The sequence below is a fragment of the Cotesia typhae genome, unplaced genomic scaffold, assembly GCF_013202065.1.
Source record: "Cotesia typhae breed Kobodo isofemale line unplaced genomic scaffold, CoteBio_Ctyphae contig_4, whole genome shotgun sequence".
NCBI classification, from domain to species: Eukaryota; Metazoa; Arthropoda; class Insecta; order Hymenoptera; family Braconidae; genus Cotesia; species Cotesia typhae.
In genome coordinates, this window is record NW_027423748.1 from 9333834 (window position 1) to 9352332 (window position 18499).

At 28.8% G+C, this 18499-nt stretch overlaps 6 protein-coding genes across 12 annotated transcripts; 3 read left to right on the forward strand and 3 right to left on the reverse strand.

The window, feature by feature from the left end:
- Positions 1–33: 33 nt before the first annotated feature.
- Pgs1 (Phosphatidylglycerophosphate synthase 1) lies at positions 34–2799 on the reverse strand. Its single transcript, XM_074243007.1, has 7 exons — positions 2614–2799; positions 2235–2430; positions 2045–2167; positions 1541–1818; positions 987–1486; positions 697–906; positions 34–614 (listed from the first exon to the last, which is right to left on the reverse strand). Exons 1-7 carry the CDS (start codon positions 2631–2633, stop codon positions 412–414), a joined length of 1530 nt encoding a protein of 509 aa, XP_074099108.1. The 5' UTR covers positions 2634–2799; the 3' UTR covers positions 34–411.
- Positions 2800–3066: 267 nt separating this feature from the next.
- Positions 3067–4067, forward strand: Maf-s (MAF bZIP transcription factor K). 2 transcript variants are annotated; one of them, XM_074243013.1, is made up of 3 exons: positions 3155–3226; positions 3306–3360; positions 3682–4067. In XM_074243013.1, exons 2-3 carry the CDS (start codon positions 3355–3357, stop codon positions 4045–4047), a joined length of 372 nt encoding a protein of 123 aa, XP_074099114.1. In that variant the 5' UTR covers positions 3155–3226; positions 3306–3354; the 3' UTR covers positions 4048–4067. The 2 variants fall into 2 exon arrangements, with proteins under 2 accessions (XP_074099113.1, XP_074099114.1); XM_074243012.1 differs by lacking the exon at positions 3306–3360 and having other exon boundaries at positions 3067–3226.
- A 151-nt stretch (positions 4068–4218) lies between these two features.
- Mt2 (tRNA (cytosine(38)-C(5))-methyltransferase) lies at positions 4219–6224 on the reverse strand. 2 transcript variants are annotated; one of them, XM_074243010.1, is made up of 3 exons: positions 6117–6224; positions 5514–5770; positions 4219–5360 (listed from the first exon to the last, which is right to left on the reverse strand). In XM_074243010.1, exons 2-3 carry the CDS (start codon positions 5566–5568, stop codon positions 4336–4338), a joined length of 1080 nt encoding a protein of 359 aa, XP_074099111.1. In that variant the 5' UTR covers positions 5569–5770; positions 6117–6224; the 3' UTR covers positions 4219–4335. The 2 variants fall into 2 exon arrangements, with proteins under 2 accessions (XP_074099111.1, XP_074099110.1); XM_074243009.1 differs by having other exon boundaries at positions 6096–6213.
- A 383-nt stretch (positions 6225–6607) lies between these two features.
- Positions 6608–12336, forward strand: Ema (C-type lectin domain containing ema). Of its 5 annotated transcripts, none has more exons than XM_074242997.1 (13): positions 6608–6744; positions 6825–6953; positions 7426–7559; positions 7632–7789; positions 7904–8133; positions 8293–9067; positions 9146–9269; positions 9370–9524; positions 10621–10782; positions 10860–11004; positions 11132–11432; positions 11640–11770; positions 11874–12336. In XM_074242997.1, exons 1-13 carry the CDS (start codon positions 6671–6673, stop codon positions 12287–12289), a joined length of 2934 nt encoding a protein of 977 aa, XP_074099098.1. In that variant the 5' UTR covers positions 6608–6670; the 3' UTR covers positions 12290–12336. The 5 variants fall into 5 exon arrangements, with proteins under 5 accessions (XP_074099098.1, XP_074099103.1, XP_074099101.1 ...); XM_074243002.1 differs by having other exon boundaries at positions 11640–11755; XM_074243000.1 differs by having other exon boundaries at positions 10860–10998.
- A 434-nt stretch (positions 12337–12770) lies between these two features.
- On the reverse strand, positions 12771–16919 carry Hrs (Hepatocyte growth factor regulated tyrosine kinase substrate). The gene is made up of 9 exons (XM_074243005.1): positions 16658–16919; positions 16482–16566; positions 16316–16391; positions 15632–15820; positions 15153–15503; positions 14773–14946; positions 13947–14619; positions 13558–13862; positions 12771–13414 (listed from the first exon to the last, which is right to left on the reverse strand). Exons 1-9 carry the CDS (start codon positions 16692–16694, stop codon positions 12896–12898), a joined length of 2409 nt encoding a protein of 802 aa, XP_074099106.1. The 5' UTR covers positions 16695–16919; the 3' UTR covers positions 12771–12895.
- A 192-nt stretch (positions 16920–17111) lies between these two features.
- LOC141527490 (dynein light chain Tctex-type 5-like) lies at positions 17112–18374 on the forward strand. Its single transcript, XM_074243011.1, has 4 exons — positions 17112–17317; positions 17393–17544; positions 17887–18080; positions 18154–18374. Exons 1-4 carry the CDS (start codon positions 17308–17310, stop codon positions 18317–18319), a joined length of 522 nt encoding a protein of 173 aa, XP_074099112.1. The 5' UTR covers positions 17112–17307; the 3' UTR covers positions 18320–18374.
- The last annotated feature ends 125 nt before the right edge of the window (positions 18375–18499 follow it).

The following is an 18499-nucleotide window of genomic DNA, read 5'->3' on the forward strand; positions in this document are numbered from 1 at the left end:
TTCAATATTTACAAATTTTATCACTTTACTTATAGAATATTATACCTGATATTTTTCATTTATATTTTAGTCCTAAATTATTTTAAAAAATTAACTTAAAATTGTTAATTTTAATATATTCAAATTTGAATAATTTTTTGTTCAAAAATTTTATTTTATTGGTTAAAAATATTTTAAACTCAGGGATAAGATAACAATATTTGATACATTTTTTTTTATTTTTATATGCTCACTTTTAACAGTATGTAATATTTGATTTTTGTGTGCTCACTTTTAACATGCAATATTGTGTTCAAATTTAAATAAATTGTTGAATATAATTATGTAAAGCGATGAAATTTTTAATAAAAATTAAAAAAATTATTGATACGTATTTTTAAAAAAAATTTTTTTATTGAAACGAGAATTATTTTAAAAAAAGTATCGAAATAAAAATACTGCAGCGTAAACCCAAGTTGGAGCTATTCGATCCTGCTGAGCCAACGAAGTACTGGTAACTTTCTGTGAAATTTTATACAATCTATCGTATTCTTCATGCAAATCATTCTGTAGTTTATCATTTTTTGTTACTATGGCTATCTGGGTTTCTAGATCACGATTTACTGATCGATAACCTGCGAAAGATAAAAATTAATTATTTCTTATTCTCTTAATAGTATGAACTAAAATTAAAAAAAAAAAAAAATAATAATTTACCAAAATTTGATGAACCGATTAAAGTGAACGAAGGTTTTTTGTGATTTGGTAAAGTATACCAGAGACCTTTGACATGGTATGTCCAGCCACTACGAACATACTCTCGCAGATTGATACGTTCGTCAATTCCTAGACGTTCGCAAGACTTATAAAATGATTTTTCTATTAAAGTATACGCTGCTGGAATTCCACCGGCTACTCCTTTGGCTTCTATTTTTTTTTTAAATAATTTCTATTAATTTTTAAAGTAAAAAAAAAATTATTTAAAAAATAAAATTTAAATTACAAACCAAAGAAACCATTAGCTGTCGGATGAGCAGTGAGTAGTTGGACTGAAGCTTTGCAGTCCTGTATCAAGGCACTTGAGTACTCAGCCGTCAAATTAAAGTACCCCGTCGCGAACCTGAGGCTAGCTCCTGGCGGCGCGGTTTTTAATAATTTCAAAGTGATTTCATTATCATGATAGATTCCCAGCTGGCCCATTTGAATCAGCGGAAATACCCACGTGTCTGTGCTGGTGTCACTGGCAGCTTGACGTTTATCCAATTCATTGAAGTAAAACTTACGGATCCGGCTTTGAGCTGCTGATACAAAGTCCACCGTTGAACTTTCAAACGGGTGAGGACTCGACTTGGTGTCGAATAAAGTTGAATTATCAGGTAACAATCGGAAACTGAATTCTGATACTTGAGATATTAAATCGTTGTAAAAATCACATAATTCTTTACAGTCTTCGATGAGAAAGTAACGATCTTGCCGGTTCATGAAGTAGTCGTTACTCAAATTAGCTCTGTAAATTATTTATTTATTTTATTTATTTGCTGAAAAAAAATTTTAAACTTACCCGCTGATAATAAGAGAATCATCAAAAATATAAACTTTCATATGTTGTAATCCTATTAACTCATTAAAGCGATTTGGTATAAATTTCTTGAGTAAGCCCCGTAATTTTGGGGTATGATATAAATGTATTTTAATATTATCAACCCATTGGCTCTTGAGTAAAGGTTCCAACATCGTTCGGGAATTGTTTTGACCACGTGAACCTCTCATGTAATCCAACAGGATATTTACTTTTAAGTGACCATTGCTTGAATTGACTGATTTTTCTATTGCTTGAACCTGATAATAATAATCAAAGTTATTTTTTAATTTTTTAGTATTTAATTTATTAATAATTAAAGCTTCTAAAAATAGAATTTTTTGGATAAATTTTTCTTACTTTAATTTATTTGTTAAAAATTTTATAAAATTATAAAATGTCTCAATTTTAGAATTATTATTAATAAATTAATTAAAAAATTATTTAAAATATTTTGTACCATTATAATGGTACATACGAACCTACCAAATCCCCTTCAAGTTTTCCAGTTCCCAAATAAAGAGATGCAAGTGTTATTCTTCTCTCAGCTTGCTTACATTTTTCTATCAAAGTTGAATAAAATACTGTTGGTTCATGAATGATAGTTACCTGAGTCAAAAATCAATTTATTATTACAAGTAATTATTAAAAAAAAAAAAAAATTAAGTAAACATACTTTGGAAGCATTGACAGGAAAAATCGGCGCTGACTTTTTTAACCATGAGAAAAATTCCATAGAATCCCAATCATTTTTATTTTCCAACCGCAAATCAAATTCACTACCTGTCATCACTGCTGGGTTAATCTTGATATTTGTAACTCTCCGATGAATGACAGTCAATTGCTTAAATTTATAATTGAAGAACCTACAGCTGTAATAATAAAACTTATTTAATTACCGGCTTAATTAATGTTTGAAAAAAAAAAAAAAAAAAAAAAACAAACACAGTAAGAAAACAATTGCATCATCTACCTGCAATCTTTGCATACAAATAAAACAAATAATAACTTAATATTAATTAATTAATAAATTAATAAAATAATAATAAACAAACCGTTTAATTAAGTTATTCATGAGTAATAATTATTATTAACTCCAGTACATAAATTCAAAATTTAATTTCTTTGAAACACACGTGGACTCAGATAAACTCATTATATTATTTGTGTTTGTTATATATTTCAATATATATTTTTTATTGATTAATTTCAAACACCGTGTATGAATGTAATTATGTTTTGACCTATAATAAGCAAATTTAAAAATAAAATTTTATGGTAAATTATTTTTTTATTTATTTTTAATTAATCAAAACAATTTATTTATAAATTAATGTTTTGATTAAAGTAAAAATTATTTTATTTTTATTTATTAAAAAAATTATAAATACTTTTTACCAAGTTTTCAATCAGCTGTCAAAAAATTATTTATGAAAACTCGCCTTAAGCTTTTGCTTAAAATTAAATGTGTGTTAGTAAGGTTAGGTATGAATACAGAAACTGACAAACACAAACATAAACAACCTTCTGCTCTCTATCCTGTTGAAGAATGATTCAGCAAAATAGTTTTAATTATAAAGACGAAAAACGGAAAGAAAAAGCTTTCCTGGATTATTGTAGCATTGTAACTTGAACCTTAAAATGGAAGGAAGGCGCTCTGTTAAAATGGTAATTATTTAATTATTATTTAATCGCTGATATTCAAATTCATGGGAAGGTACAGCTGATATTTTCTTGACATTTGTAGTTTTGTGTGTTGTGTACGTGTGTAATATAAGTGCGTGTGTGTGGCTAATATGTTTGTGAGTAACTCATGGTTATTATTTAGAAAATATTTATTTCATTTTGGAAAAAAAAAAAATTAAAAAATTTCACATGAAAAAATTAATAAAAATTACAAGTGAGAATTTTTTTATTGTAATTGATTTATTAAAAAAATTTTTAAAATTGACAAATATTAAAAATTTTTTTAGAATCTTATAGCAATTAAATTATTATAAAAAAAAATTTAATTAAAAAGTTTCACATGTAAAAATAAAAAAAAATAACAAGTGAAAATTTTTAGAAGTATTTTTTTATTGTAATTGATTTATTAAAATAATTTTAAATTATTAATTAAACAGGATCCAATATCACCAAGCCCCTGCTTGGACATAAGCGACGACGAGCTGGTGACAATATCAGTCCGTGACTTGAACCGCCAACTGAAACTGCGTGGATTATCCCGCGATGAAATAGTGCGAATGAAACAACGCAGAAGAACATTGAAGAACCGTGGCTACGCTGCCAGCTGCAGGACTAAAAGACTCGAGCAGAAAGATGAGCTAGAAACGGAAAAAACTCAGGAAATTCGTGACATGGAGTTGATGCAAGAAAACAACGAGTTGATGCGCAAGGAAATTGAGACCTGGCACTCCAAGTACTTGGCGTTGAAGAGATTCGTTGCTGAAAGAAAAATTCCTATTCCTCATGAATTAGAAACTATTTAAATTTCATCTGCAATACTTCAGATTAATTTATTTTCTATCATAAATATTAAATATTTAGTTTATTAATTTACGACAAAAAAAATAATAATAATTAATTAGTTGTAAAAAATACATTTTTATAATTTTTTAGTTAAATTCAGTTTCATATAATTTAATTTAAAGGTACACGGGTGTAAATGTATGTAATAATTTTAAGTATATTAAATTTTTATGAAAAATATTTATTTGTCAATAAAATAAATATTTAAATTTAAAACATAGGTAAATATTAATTAACATTTCTTATCTTTATAAATTTGAATCAGGTACATGGTCTAGAAGGATAATTAACAGACTAACAATGTGAACGTTTATAGAATTCCCAATTAATTTATACCTTTGCCGCTTACTTATGGTACTGGGGAACGTAAATTTATCAGGAAAACACATGAGTCTTGATACCTCACTGGGTGTAAAATAACGCAGCCTTAAACTTTTAATAATATCCGAATAATTAGTCAATTGTTCATTATTTTTTAGTTGATAAATTTTTTCCTCAACGTCCGAGCTAAGCAAGGGAGAAAAAACTGATCCAGTTCCTTCAGCATAACGCCCATAAGCTGAAGTGAAGCAACAAGATCCTTTCGAGTCTGGGCTTCTAATGTCCAGTACTTTGACGTATTTATTTAATATTGACTCTGGTAAGTTGTACTCTTGAGTGTCAATGTCATTAGAGTTAGAGACAATTTCGGTCAATTTAATCCAGTCATTCGTGAGGTACTCAGGATGTTTGTTCTTGAAGACTTTGAATCTCTGCGATTTAGACAAAACTTCCAGAATCAAGTCAGCTGTGATGTCTGACGAATATTTTGACAAACAAAATGCCAAGTCATTTTTTTTCGCTATTAAAAAATATCTGGACCTGCTGTTAGGAACTCCAAAATCACTCGGGTTTAAAATACACTCGCGGTAATTAAATCCGATGTTTTGCAAACAGGAAATTAATATATCGCGAGACACTGACTTTGAAAAAGGCTCAACATTTTCTAATAATATATACTTTAAATTTTTTAATTCGGGAATTAATTCTAGAATGTGAAAGAAAGATATCGTTCTGGCATCCTCGATGTCTTTTTGAAGACCATTCCGTGTAAATGGTTGACATGGCGGACTCATAAATATACTGTCTATCTTCAGATCTTCAATGTCTTTCACTGTCAGTGAACCGATGTTCCTGTTTATTAGTTTTGTTGATGGAAAATTGTGTTTATATACTTCATTGGCTACTGTGCTAATTTCAATTGCTGCTACTATTGTTCCTGGTATTCCGCTTTCTGTCGGAAGAATAAATAATTACTGCTTAAAATTTAAAAAAAAATTACATGTGCAAATTTATTAAGAATATTTTTTAATATAAATTAATTGTGTGGAAAAAACATTTTTTTTTAATTTATATGAAAATAAAAAATGACATTTTGATAACTTACTTTCAAAAGCATAGTGCATTCCACCAATACCTGAATAAAGTTCTAAAACTCTCATTATTAATTCCCGTTTTTCATCAGTTAAATAAATAAATATATAAAAACTTTATTTATAATAAGATAAATAATAATAAAATTCATAAATGTATTCAATTAACATTGATACTCAGCAGACAGCAAACACATGTGTTTTTAATGGTATACCTCAAATAACCTCAAATTTCTAAGCACAGTAGGTACAGTAGTTTTTTTAAAAATTCCTAAAAAAAATAAATATCAGCTGTCAAAAATCTAAAGTTGTAAATATTAAAAATAATGACACTGAAGTTGACAGATATAACATTTTTTTAGATATTTATAGCAATTAAATTATTATAAAAAAAAAATTAAACTAAAAAGTTTCATATGTGAAAATTAATAAAAATTACAAGTGAAAATATTCAGAAGCATTTTTTATTGTAATTGATTTATTAGAAAAATTTTTAAAATTAACAGCTGACTGCTAACTTCAGTATTATTAAAAAATGAATAAATAATATTAAAAATGATATAAAAAAATTTTTTTTAGTAAACTTGGTCTCTTACCGACGACTTGACATCACTTACATGTGGACTACATCTGTGTGATTGGCGATCCAATGAAAACTAACCTCCCCTGATGTTTGTATTTAATGACGTTGTTGCTCAAGAACAAGAAACGTGAATAATATTTTTAATCTCGTGTCGCGAATAAATGACAAAAATCAAACAAAATCATCAGATAATGTACACAACAGTTGGGACTTATTTATAAATTTTTTTTCATCAATATGTCACTCAAAAATGTGAAGGCAGACCATTTAGAAAACGGAGAGTTGATACTCGTGCTATAAATTGCAAGGAATAAAAAATATATTTAATGGAATGTGAAAAAAAAAAAATTGTCTGATTAATAAAAAAGTTATTATTTATTCCGAACAATAAAGATGATTAGTGACGATGCATGACGATGATTATCAGATAAAAAAATTAATCATAAGGATAAAACACTTACGACTATGTCTAAATTGATGAATCGGCTAATCTATTTATTAGCTAATAATCATTGATATTTAATAGATAAATTATATTTTGTTTTTGTTATTACCATTTATAAAATATAAAATATATTGTGATCAATCATGTTTCGGAGTCGCAGTTGGTTTGGTGGTGGTCTTTGGAAACCCAAAAATCCACACTCGCTTGAGCATCTCAAGTAAGTTTATTTTTATATTTAAAATAAAATTTATTACTATTTTTTTTTTTAATTACTTACTTGAGTTATTTTTATTTCAGATATCTTTATAATGTATTATCGAAAAATCAAACAGTGTCTGACAACAATAGAGGTCTACTTGTTGAAACTCTCAGATGTATTGCTGAAATTTTAATCTGGGGAGATCAAAATGATAGCAGTGTCTTCGAGTAAGACATTTAAAAATTTTTTACTTAATTAAAAAAATATAATACTGAAGTTAGCCGTCAGCTGTTAATTAAAAAATTTTTTTTATTATTAAATCAATTACAAGAAAAAAATTCTTCTAAAAATTTTCACTTGTAATTTTTATTAATTTTCACATGTGGAACTTTTTAGGATTTTTTTTATTGAAAAATTATTAAAAAAAAAAAAAAAAAAAAAAAAAATCAAAATATTAAAAACTTTCGCTAACTTTATTATTATATTTTCTTTTAAATTAATTACATAGTCTCATTATCTCATGACATAATATAGCTTGAGAGCTAATAGATAAATGACTAGAAACAAAGAAAATTTTTTAAAATTTTACTTGTTTGATGATATAAAAATTGATGCAATAAACGTTTAAAAGTACATTATACTAAAGTTAGCTGACAACTGTTAATTTTTAAAAAATTTTAAATAAATTTTTTTTTTCAGCTTTTTTTTAGAAAAAAATATGCTATCATTCTTTCTCAGGATAATGAAACAAAAATGTGGTAGTTATGTCTGTGTTCAACTTCTTCAAACGCTCAACATATTATTTGAAAATATAAGAAATGAAACATCTCTGTGTAAGATATTTAAAAATAATATTTATAAAAAACTTTTTTAAAGAGTTAAAATAAAAATAAATTTTTTTACAGATTATTTGTTGAGTAACAATCATGTAAATAGCATAATCGTGCACAAATTTGACTTTAGCGACGAAGAAGTAATGGCTTACTACATAAGTTTTCTAAAGACATTAAGTTTAAAATTGAATGCACATACCATTCATTTTTTTTATAACGAGGTAAACAAGGTATACTTATTCATTTTTTCGTTTTAATTTACAATTTAGTTGGCAGTTTTTAGTGAGTAGTTTCAATTTATTATTTATTATTAATAAAATTTTTACTATTTTTATTTATTGTAGCATACAAAAGATTTTCCATTGTACACCGAAGCCATTAAATTTTTCAACCACTCTGAGGGGATGGTGAGAATAGCTGTGCGTACACTGACATTAAATGTGTACCGCGTAGAAGATGCTTCGATGCTCGCTTTTATACGTGACCGCACGGCGGCTCCTTATTTTAGTAATTTAGTCTGGTTTATCGGAAATCATATCATTGAACTTGATACATGTGTTCGAAATGACGCAGAGTAAGTTGATAATTTATTTTTTATTCAATAATAACAATAATAATAATTAACTAGCAACCTTGCAGTCACTTTGTGAATTATTAAAAAAATAATTAAGAAGAAATTTTTCTTGATTTAAATCATTTTTTTTTTTTTTTTTTTTTTTATAATTAATTACAGCCATCAAAGTCAAAATAGATTAGCGGATTTAGTAGCAGAACATTTAGACCACTTACATTATTTAAACGACATTCTTTGTTTAAATATCGAGGACTTGAACGCGGTGTTATCAGAGCACTTGCTTCATAAATTACTAGTTCCTTTGTACGTTTACTCGCTGACTAAATCAAAAAATTTATCAAGCCACTCAACCCAAGAAGAACGAAAACATGTCAGCGTGGTCGTATCACTTTTTCTACTGTCTCAAGTATTTTTAATCGTCTCGCACGGACCTCTAGTACGTACCCTAGCGTCAGTAATCCTGAAATCCGACTCTGTGATAATCGAAAACGGAGCAAATAGAATGTTAGAAGAGTATGATCTCAAGACTGATAAGTCAATAGCTTTTGCACCACCCACTGAAAGCTTGGAGAAGTCTTTAGAAAGCTTGAGTGGAATTTCCGAGGCCCAGAGTCCGACTATCGATGTGGTTTCATCTAATGATTCGTCACCATTGAGTTGTACAAGTGAAGAACTGCCAGAGTCTTCGGATTCAGATATCGTGAAGCTCGATAATTTGGATGATAAAATAAAGCATCTTAATGTTACAGATGAAGAAAAGGAGAGATTGGCTCTCGAGAGTCCTGTGTCTTCTAAAATTCAAGAAGGATTGTCCAATGGGCCCGCTGTGTCTAGGCCTTTTCTTGATACTATTGTTAGCTCATTGCAATGTACAGAAAATGACTACGCGGCGCTTTTTGGACTTTGTTTACTTTATGCTCTTATAAGTAATGAGGTAACAATTTTTTTTTTCTTTTTTATAATTTTTTATTACAGTATTAAAAATTATAAGTAAAATATTTTTTTTTTCCAGGGTGTTAATGATGAAACGCTTGATTTTTTGTTAAGTCGTCTACAAAAAGAAATGTCTAATAGTTGGTATAATGAAGCATTAGTAGAAAAATTAATTAATGTTATTTCAATGAGTTGCCAAAACAGTAAGTTAATAAATAATTATATTTTAAAAAGCATTTTAGTCTAGAGATATTAATTTTAATGATAAAAGATTTTTTCAATATTAATATTTATTTTTTATAGACGCTAAAATACGGCTTGTAACGTTGGAGTTGTGTGTTAAATTATTATTGAAAATCGTTATGTCTGATGGACAAAGTTTGTTATGTGATGCACATTTAGCAGCAATTGAATCTGCAAGAGAGCAGAGTACTGCGTTGTTGAGAAATTTTTATAAAGTAAGTCAAAATTATTTTTTTTAACTTTTTGGAAGAAATAATAATAATAATAATAATAACTTCTAAACTGAAAAAAAAAAAAATTAATTAGTCTTTTTCTTTTTTTTTATCTTTATGACTTTTTAAAATTATTTCTTCCCGATTAAAACGCGGGTTCCCAAGTTTTTTTATATTCGTTAGTAACAGCGCTTTCAGTATGATCTATCCAGCGATGAGACTGTCTCCCCGGTTTATTAATGCGATAATCATCAACATCATGTGCCTCGTGATCTATTATCAGCTCATGCTGACTGCCGACTTCATGATAACGTTCCTTTTTGTCGTGATTTCTCCGTTGCATTTTCCAGGTCTCATCTTCGTAATTATCAGTTGTTTTCTTTTCGTCATTCGTCCGTACTCACCATTTCATTTGATTTTCTGGAGGTCGACTTGGTTTTGGTGGACAAGAATCCGCGGGCTTTACGACAAGTAAAACCACGAGTACCGCCGCTGAAATCTGTGAAAATTTTAAACGGATAACTTGTATAATTTCCCAGATAAATATTTTAAATCATGATTAAGTGTTAACACTTACCAGAAACGTAGAGATCAGCTTCATTTTAGGAACAATTTTTGATACTGATATCGAGGGAGAATTAATCGGATTTTTATACTGTTCATAATTTTAATGAGGAATCGAAAGAAAGGATGGTGACGCCAGTCCAATAAATTTACGATTTTATTTTTTAATAATAGTTTTTTAGATCACCTACTGAGTTTTATCGAAAGTATTATCAGCACTTTAGATAAGTTTTAATTGACAAATACAGTAATTATTGGTAACTGTTTAATTAGAGTCGAGAACTCGAACAATAGTCTTTAATTAGTCGACAAAATACTTTATTAATTTAACTAGATTTTAATTAATCTACTAAATTAATAATGATGATTATTTAAAAAAAAAAATTTTTTTATTTTGCAGTCTAAAATATTATAACTCATAAAAACATTATTATTATTATTATTAATTTTCGAATAATAATAATAATCTGATAATAAATAAAAAATTTATTTAAAAATAACTAAAAATTTTTCACACTATTATTTTAATTTACAGAGTGAAGATATCTTTTTGGATATGTTTGAAGATGAATACGTTGAAGTGCAAAAAAAACCATTAAACGTTGAATGGTTGATGATGGATAGTAATATTTTATTGCCACCAACTGGTACTCCAATGACTGGGATTGAGTTTACGAAGCGACTACCTTGTGGCGAGGTACTTAGTAATTTTATAAATAAATAACTCTAGCAAATAAATAATACGACTAACATGATATTTATCTTTTTAAATAGGTCGAGAGAGCTCGCCGAGCAATCCGAGTGTTTTTTATAATCCGTGAGCTGTCATTGACACTGAATAAAGAGACAGAAACACAATTACCACTTACTAACCCGGCGAATTGTGTCCAGGTTAACAACGTTCTTGACCTAAGTAAAAGTTATTCCCGTTTTTATATTTCATTAAACTCGTTTGGGAATTTCAATGCCTATAACTTCCTGAATGGTATTCAAAAATATTTATAGTTATGAGTATTAAAACTGTTTATTGTTTTACTTTATATTAGATAACAGTGATTTGATCGCTTGCACGGTGCTCTGGAAAGATGGACAAAAGATAAAACGATTCTTGGTAATTGATGTTATTCAATTGATTCTCGTAGAACCTGATACGAGAAAATTAGGATGGGGTGTAGCAAAATTAGTGGGATTTCTTCAGGATATCGAAGTCGCTGGCGACAAAGATGATTCTAGGTGTCTTCATTTGACTATTCATAAACCAACCAGTAGTTCTACCAACAAGCTACCTCTTCTTTCGGCAAAGTTTATTTTTGATGATCATATTCGATGTATGGCTGCAAAACAAAGGTATTTAATTAAATTAATTAATTTAATTTAATTCATTAATTTATAAAATAGCAATCTTGCAGTCACTATGAGGCTGCGATGACTTGTAAACTATAAAAATTTTAAATTAATATTTAATTAATTTAATATCTAAAAATTAACACTAAAAAAGAAAAAAATTATTTATATAATTATTCAATACTAAAAAATATTTTTCTTTATATCCAGATTAAGCAAAGGACGCATCAAAGCAAGACAAAAGAAGATGAGTCAAATAGCCCGGCTTTTGGACATTCCAACAAACCTCCCAAGCTGTTCAACTCCCCCTAATTACGCTCTATTTGGTATTCGTAATGAACGTAATTAAATACACTAACTTTAACCCATAGAATTTATAAAAAAAATACCAACCCGAATTAAAATAATTTTTTTTATTATAAATTTCTATATTTTTTTTTTTAGGAATGGCTGGAAGAGGTCAGAGACCTAAAGATCAACCAAGACCAATGTTTATGGTTAACAAAGTGCCAGGATTTGCTGCGCAAATGCGGAAAGAGACACCGAGAGCTCGGCGTGAAGACGCCAGTCCGAGTGGAAGGTCTCAAGACAGTAGTTTGAGGTCTCGCGACAGCTCCCCGAAAATGCCCAGACCTCGCAGCGAAGAGATTCCCTTGGAAGATATGCGACTGAGAAAATCCTCGCTGACTGTCAACGGGTCCGCTAGTTCCTCTGATAGGGATGAAATACCTATCTTAAATTTATCAATTAATAGCGAATCAGCTGTGATGAATAAACATTCAGAAGAAACTTCCTTTACTTCACCGCAAAGTCAACAAATTAAAAAAAGTCGTCGGAAAGGTCAAGTAGAGACTGTGTAAATGCTTAAAATTAATAAATACAATCTATAATTTTCATTTTGAACCGACTTTAAAGGTGTTGTATTATTATTTTTATTCAAAAAATTTAACCCCAAAAAAAATAATTTACAAGTGAAGTCAAACCTATTTTTGGCCATATCTAGGTGAAAAATTAATATTTTTTAATTTTTTTTTTTATTCTGCTTGTTATTCAATTATTCATTTTTTTTTTATGTATTTTTCAAATAAAAAAATATGTCAATAGAATCAAATGGAAATTTCATTGAAAAAAATTAAAATGAAAATAATTGACCGCACTTGTAAATATTTACGTAAATTTTATCTTCAAAAGCTCTAAAAAATTTTACATACAATTTTTAAAAAATAATTTTTTATGCCTAATTAATATTCTAAAAAAACTGTTTAAATATTTGCTAATTAATTTCATAAAATTGCCTCTTTAAAATTGTTCCAAAACTTTCCAAATAATTAAATTTTGAGATAAATTATGAATAATAATTTTAATCATATCATAATAATGATAGCATACATAAATGTTAATACAAATATCTCGGAAATATTTTGCATAGTAATAATAATAATTATAATAATAAAAATGCAAGTGCTTTAGTCAAAAGATATTAGCTCAGCGGTATTATCATCATTCTTTTTAACGTCATTCTGGCGCGACTCTGTTTGTGCTGATGGAACAACCGATGTCGAGACAACCGAGGCTGGATATTGGATAGATTGCGATGGAATTTGGATTTGAGAAATCTGCGGAGAAGCGCCGTTGGTACCACCTCCACCGCCACCAGGCATTTGAATTGATCCTGGAGCTTGTGTCGGTGGAATATTACTACCCGCTGTGACATGCTGAGGCATCTGTTGCGGAATTCCTTGAGGTATTTGGGCACTACTCGGCGCTTGAGGAATTCCCATGTGCCCCGGAGGGCCGTGCATCCCAGCTTGACTCGACCCAATTTGAGAAGCACCCGCTGGCACTGCCTGAGAAATGTCAGTTGACTGAGGGCCAATGCGAGGTGGCATGTGCCCTGCTGATGGTCCGTGTTGACCTGGGAGTGTCATCGGGTGGGATCCAGTTCCAGGGATTTGTGTCATCGATGGGACATTTGTCATTGGCATCTATTTTTAATTTAAAAAAAAAAAAAAAAAAAAAAAAAAAAAATTACTATTATTAATTTGCTAATTTAATCTCAAGGATTAGATTAAACTTTATTATTATTATTATTATATATGATAAAGTAACAAAATTTCCAGTAATTTACCATTCCAGGTTGCGATGCAGGAGCCATATTTTCTCTCTGTTGAATCATAGATTCATTGGGACCAGATTGCGGTTGATCTTGAGTAGCTGGCATATTAGCCATCAAATGAGGAGGAAGAGATCCCATTTGCGGCATTGAATAATTAGAAATCGGATACGGACCCATAGACGATGGTCCGTATGAATAAACGCCTTGGCTCGTCGGAGACATTGGGTTGTAATTAGTACCCGGAACTTGATACTGTACATGACGAATCGGCGATCCTTGAGACGGTCCCATATAATTAGGAACCGTTTGATAGCCACCTAAAAATAATTAAATAAATAAAATAAATTTTAAAAAACTCAACTTACAAAAAATAAACCTATTAAAAAAAAAAAAAAAATTACCCATCATATACTGTTGCTTCTGTTGCTCTTGTCTCATCTGAAGCTCTCGTTCTCGTTCCTGAATCTTCTGCAAGGCCAGCTGTCGCTGGTAGTTCAAATACTCTTGTTTTTTCTTCCTCATGATCTCCAACTTCATGGCCATTTGCATCTGCTTCTGTCTTTCAGCCTCTTCAGCTTCACGACGCAACTTATTGCGATACTCCTCGCGTAAATCATCCAGCGCAGCTCTAGCGTCTTTGACTTGCGCTAGCTTGTCTTGCAGACCTTCATAGTAGACTCGCGTGTCATCGTGTTCCTGTATGTACTTCAGCAGTCGAGAATGCATAGCGGTGATATTCATGAACAAACTCTGGAAGAAGCTATCATTGACGATCGACCTGCCACGCGATGAATTACTCTTCATTCTGTTAACAAATATTTCGACCTGTGATCGCAAGTTGCTGACAAAATCGTCCAAGTGGACGTCGATGTCACCATTATGTTGCTTGGCTACGACAATCCGCTGGGGCATCGGACTACCGATGTTGGGAGCAGATGGACTCGTTACATCAGCACGTGAACCTCCAGTTTGCTCGTCATTTACTATTTGTCTTTGTTCCCAGTACTTTCGATTTAGATATTTGGCCAACTCTAGGTCGGTTTCTTCCTCGTGAATTTTTGAAGGACTAGGACCCTAAAAATTATAATTAGTAAATTTTAAATAAATAAATTAATAATTTAATATCTGTATATTGTGTATTGAAATTTTTGAAGATATAAGCCCTTTATCTTTTTTTTTATGTCTTATAATTTTTTCAAAAAAGAATAAAAAATAAATAAAACATACTGGTGACGGTGGAGGGGAGTAAGTTGCCCGAGATATTGTAGAATTATTTTTGTATGCATTTGTAACGCGTTTTTTATCTTTTTCCTTCTGTTCAGCTTCACTTTGACTTAATGCCAAGGCTAACTGCAGTTCTTCTTCTTCACGCAATTCTTCTTCTGACTTCCGTGGTGGTACCTTTAAAAAAATTAATAAATTATTAATATAAAAAAAAAAAAAAATTTTATAATTAATCTATGAATTTTATTTGACAGTCATCTGATTCACTTGTGACTCTGGCATTTTTTTTTATTAACTCAATAAAGAAGTTATGATAAAAAAAAAAAAAAAATCAATCAAGATAATGTTGTTATATGGTACTTAAAATAATAACAATATCTTACTTGTTGCTGCTGAGCAAGTGAACTGCTCAAATACTCGACTGGCAAATCAGTTTCTTTCGTGGAAGCACTGCTGGGTTTATTGATCATAATGTAACAAGCATCACAAACTCTTACTTCTTTTTCAATGCCAAATTTCGGCAACGTCGATGTTTTACTAGAACATTGACCGCAAAAAACTTGCCCGCAAGCTCTACAGTGGTGTTTACGTTGTACCATGCTAAAGGCAACACGACAACGATGGCAAACTTCTCCATCAGCCCACTCGGGTGCTGTATCTGCGCTGAACATTGCATCACTTTCTTTTAGTTCGGGAAATACGTAACCTTCTGCTTTCATTATGTTCATAGTATCCTAAAATTTTTAATTAATTAATTATTAATTAAGAATATAATTTAGTTACACTTTCAAGTATTTTTTCATTTTTACTATCAAATTTTATTTATTGTAATTAATTTTTTAACAAATAGGAAACAATTTACCTTAACAGCAGTATATTTAGGACTGTTCCTAAAAGCAAACGCCCAAGCTTGAATTAATCCAAGTATTTTATTTTTAACGTCGTCGTGAGTTGTAGTTTTAACCAGTTCTTTCAACTGTTCCATATACTGCTTAGTACCTATTTCATCATGGATCAAACTTCCACAATTTTTCGCACATGACTCTAGTACCTAATAACAAACATCAGACATTAATAAATAATAATAATATTGAAATTGAGGAACTTGTCATAATTTTTATAATTTTTTTAACATCAATTTCAACAAGAAAAATTTATTCCATCTTTAAAAGCTCCAAAAAATTTTTAAAAAATAATTTTTCAGATCTAGTTTATTTTTAAATTAAAGAAAAATAAAAAAATTGATTAAAAAGTTTCACAAGCGAAAATTAATAAAAATTAGAAGTGAAAATTTTTAGAAGCATTTTTTATTGTAATTAATTTACTAAAAAAATTTTTAAAATTAATAACTGTGATTTTTATTAATTCTCACATGTGAAACTTTTTAATTTAATTTTTTTGTACTAATTTAATTGCTATAAAATTCTGAAAAAATTTTTAATATCTGGCAACTTCAGTGTCATAATTTTCTAAAGTTTCGATAATTCGAAATGTCGATCTGACTGGTTGACCGCAACCTGATAAAATAAATAAAATAATAACTTACAAGAAGACCAAAAAGAGATACGTGAGGATTAGAGTTGGTGATCTTTTTTTTTATCGCCGCGAGAGCTTGTGTTGGCCTTAAAAAAATTAAATATGCGCATTATTAAAATATTAATAGTGTCATAATAATAATAATAAACAATAATTAAATTAATAAAATAATATACTGTATATCTCCTTGACGTATAAGATCACAAATTTGCAAAATCGTCGGCCAGTCAGGGTCGAGATGCAAATGGCTTGTAGCTTTGTCTAAAAAATAAAATTACGTTGTTATAAAGCAGACATTAAAGCTAGAGTTAATTTAATGAATAACAGTAAAAAGTAAATGAAGGTTACTCACCGAGTAATTGATAGAAATTTGGTGATCTCTGAAACATCCTACAACACACACGTTGATTCACTAGTTCAATAATATAAATACTTTTTATCAATATTATTTCAGGTTAATTGTTTTTTGACACCTGATAATTGTCACGTGAATCATCCACTATTTTTTATGCTTATGATTTCATACACTGGTGTATTTCATACGAAATTCTACGTATATTATATCAATTTATAAAAACGCCTTTGTATTTGTTACAAGTCACTGATTGAATGTCATTAACCACGTACTTGCCTGTGTAAGTAACGGATGGTATTTTTTTCAGTACGTCACTTCCATCTGCTCCCGATAAAAACGCGCGCAGTTTAAATTTACAATAAATAATTTTTTTTTTTACAAAATTTTACCTAAACTCTGTAGCAAAAATTTAATAATAATATTAATTAAGGTCAAAAATAATAAAATAATTATTGCGTAAAATTAAAATAAATTTACTTACTTAAATTTTTATAATCTCAAAATTATTTATATTTTTTTTTACCAATTAAAAATACAAAAAAGTCCAAATGTTTTTTCAATTTAAAGTTGACAGATAATTTTTTAATTTTGAGGTTAAGATTTTCATTTTTTTTTTTTTTTTTTTAAATAAAATTAAACGCGCAAAAATGTCAACACGTAAGTTTTTATAAAATTATAATTTTTAAGTAAGATTAATAGTTATTTTTTTATATTTTTCTTCTTTTAATGAAGCGAGTCAGAAGACATTATCAAAAACTTCAAAATTATCAATCCAGCGGGGGCTGTCACAGACATCAACAAACAAATCACGTCCTGGCAGTTTATTGTCATTAGGAATCCATCGCGGCAGCATTGCATTCAGAATTGGCAAAGCCGGCTTCAAGGTATTTTTATTATGAATAATTTTCACAAGTTTACTTACTTTAGTTAAATATTTTTATATCTTCTTTTTAAAAATGACAACCTAATAAGTGATACATGAAGAAATTAGTGTCATACAATTTATTATTGTTATTTAAAAATTAAATTATTATTATTACAAACAAAAAAAAATTTTCATTTGTAAAAAACTATAAATGCAATTTTTAAAAAATATTTTTTAGTTCTAATTAATAACTTAATTTTCATAAAAATAAAAAAAAACAGCTGACTTTAGTATTATCATTGTTATTAATAATTCTTAATTCCTAAACACATATACGATTACTGATAACTCACTTTAACAGGTTCCACGATACCAAAATACTTATCAACTAGAGTCAACGAATCCTTTCTCGCACAACATCGTCGATAAAATATTAAAAAATATTATGTCAACAAAGCTCACTGGCGTAACATATAATCCCATTCTTTGTCTTCAGTTGTGTCAAGATATCGCTATACAAGTAAAAAAACAAATTTACAAGTCTGATTTCAACAGGTAAATTCTTTTGTTACCACACACAATAATAATAATTGATTAAATTTTTTTTTTTTTTTTTAACAATCACAAGGTATAAATATATTGTGGTGATCAGTATTATAGAAAAAGCAAGCCAGGGGATCCATGAATCAATGGGATTTCTTTGGGATGATCAACGCGACACTTATTCAAAATATGTTTTTGAAAATTCACAATTTTATGCTATTGGAATTGCAGCGGGTGTTTATTATGAATAATTTAAAATAATAAAATTGATTATTTTAAGAAGAAATAAATGCTGAAATTAACAAACATCTATCAATTTTTTAGACAAAAATATTTAGTATATTTTTCTTCAATGATTGATAATTAAATTTTTTATTTAATTAGAAACGTCATTTTATCACTAATTAAATAGATAAGAAGAAAAAACATAC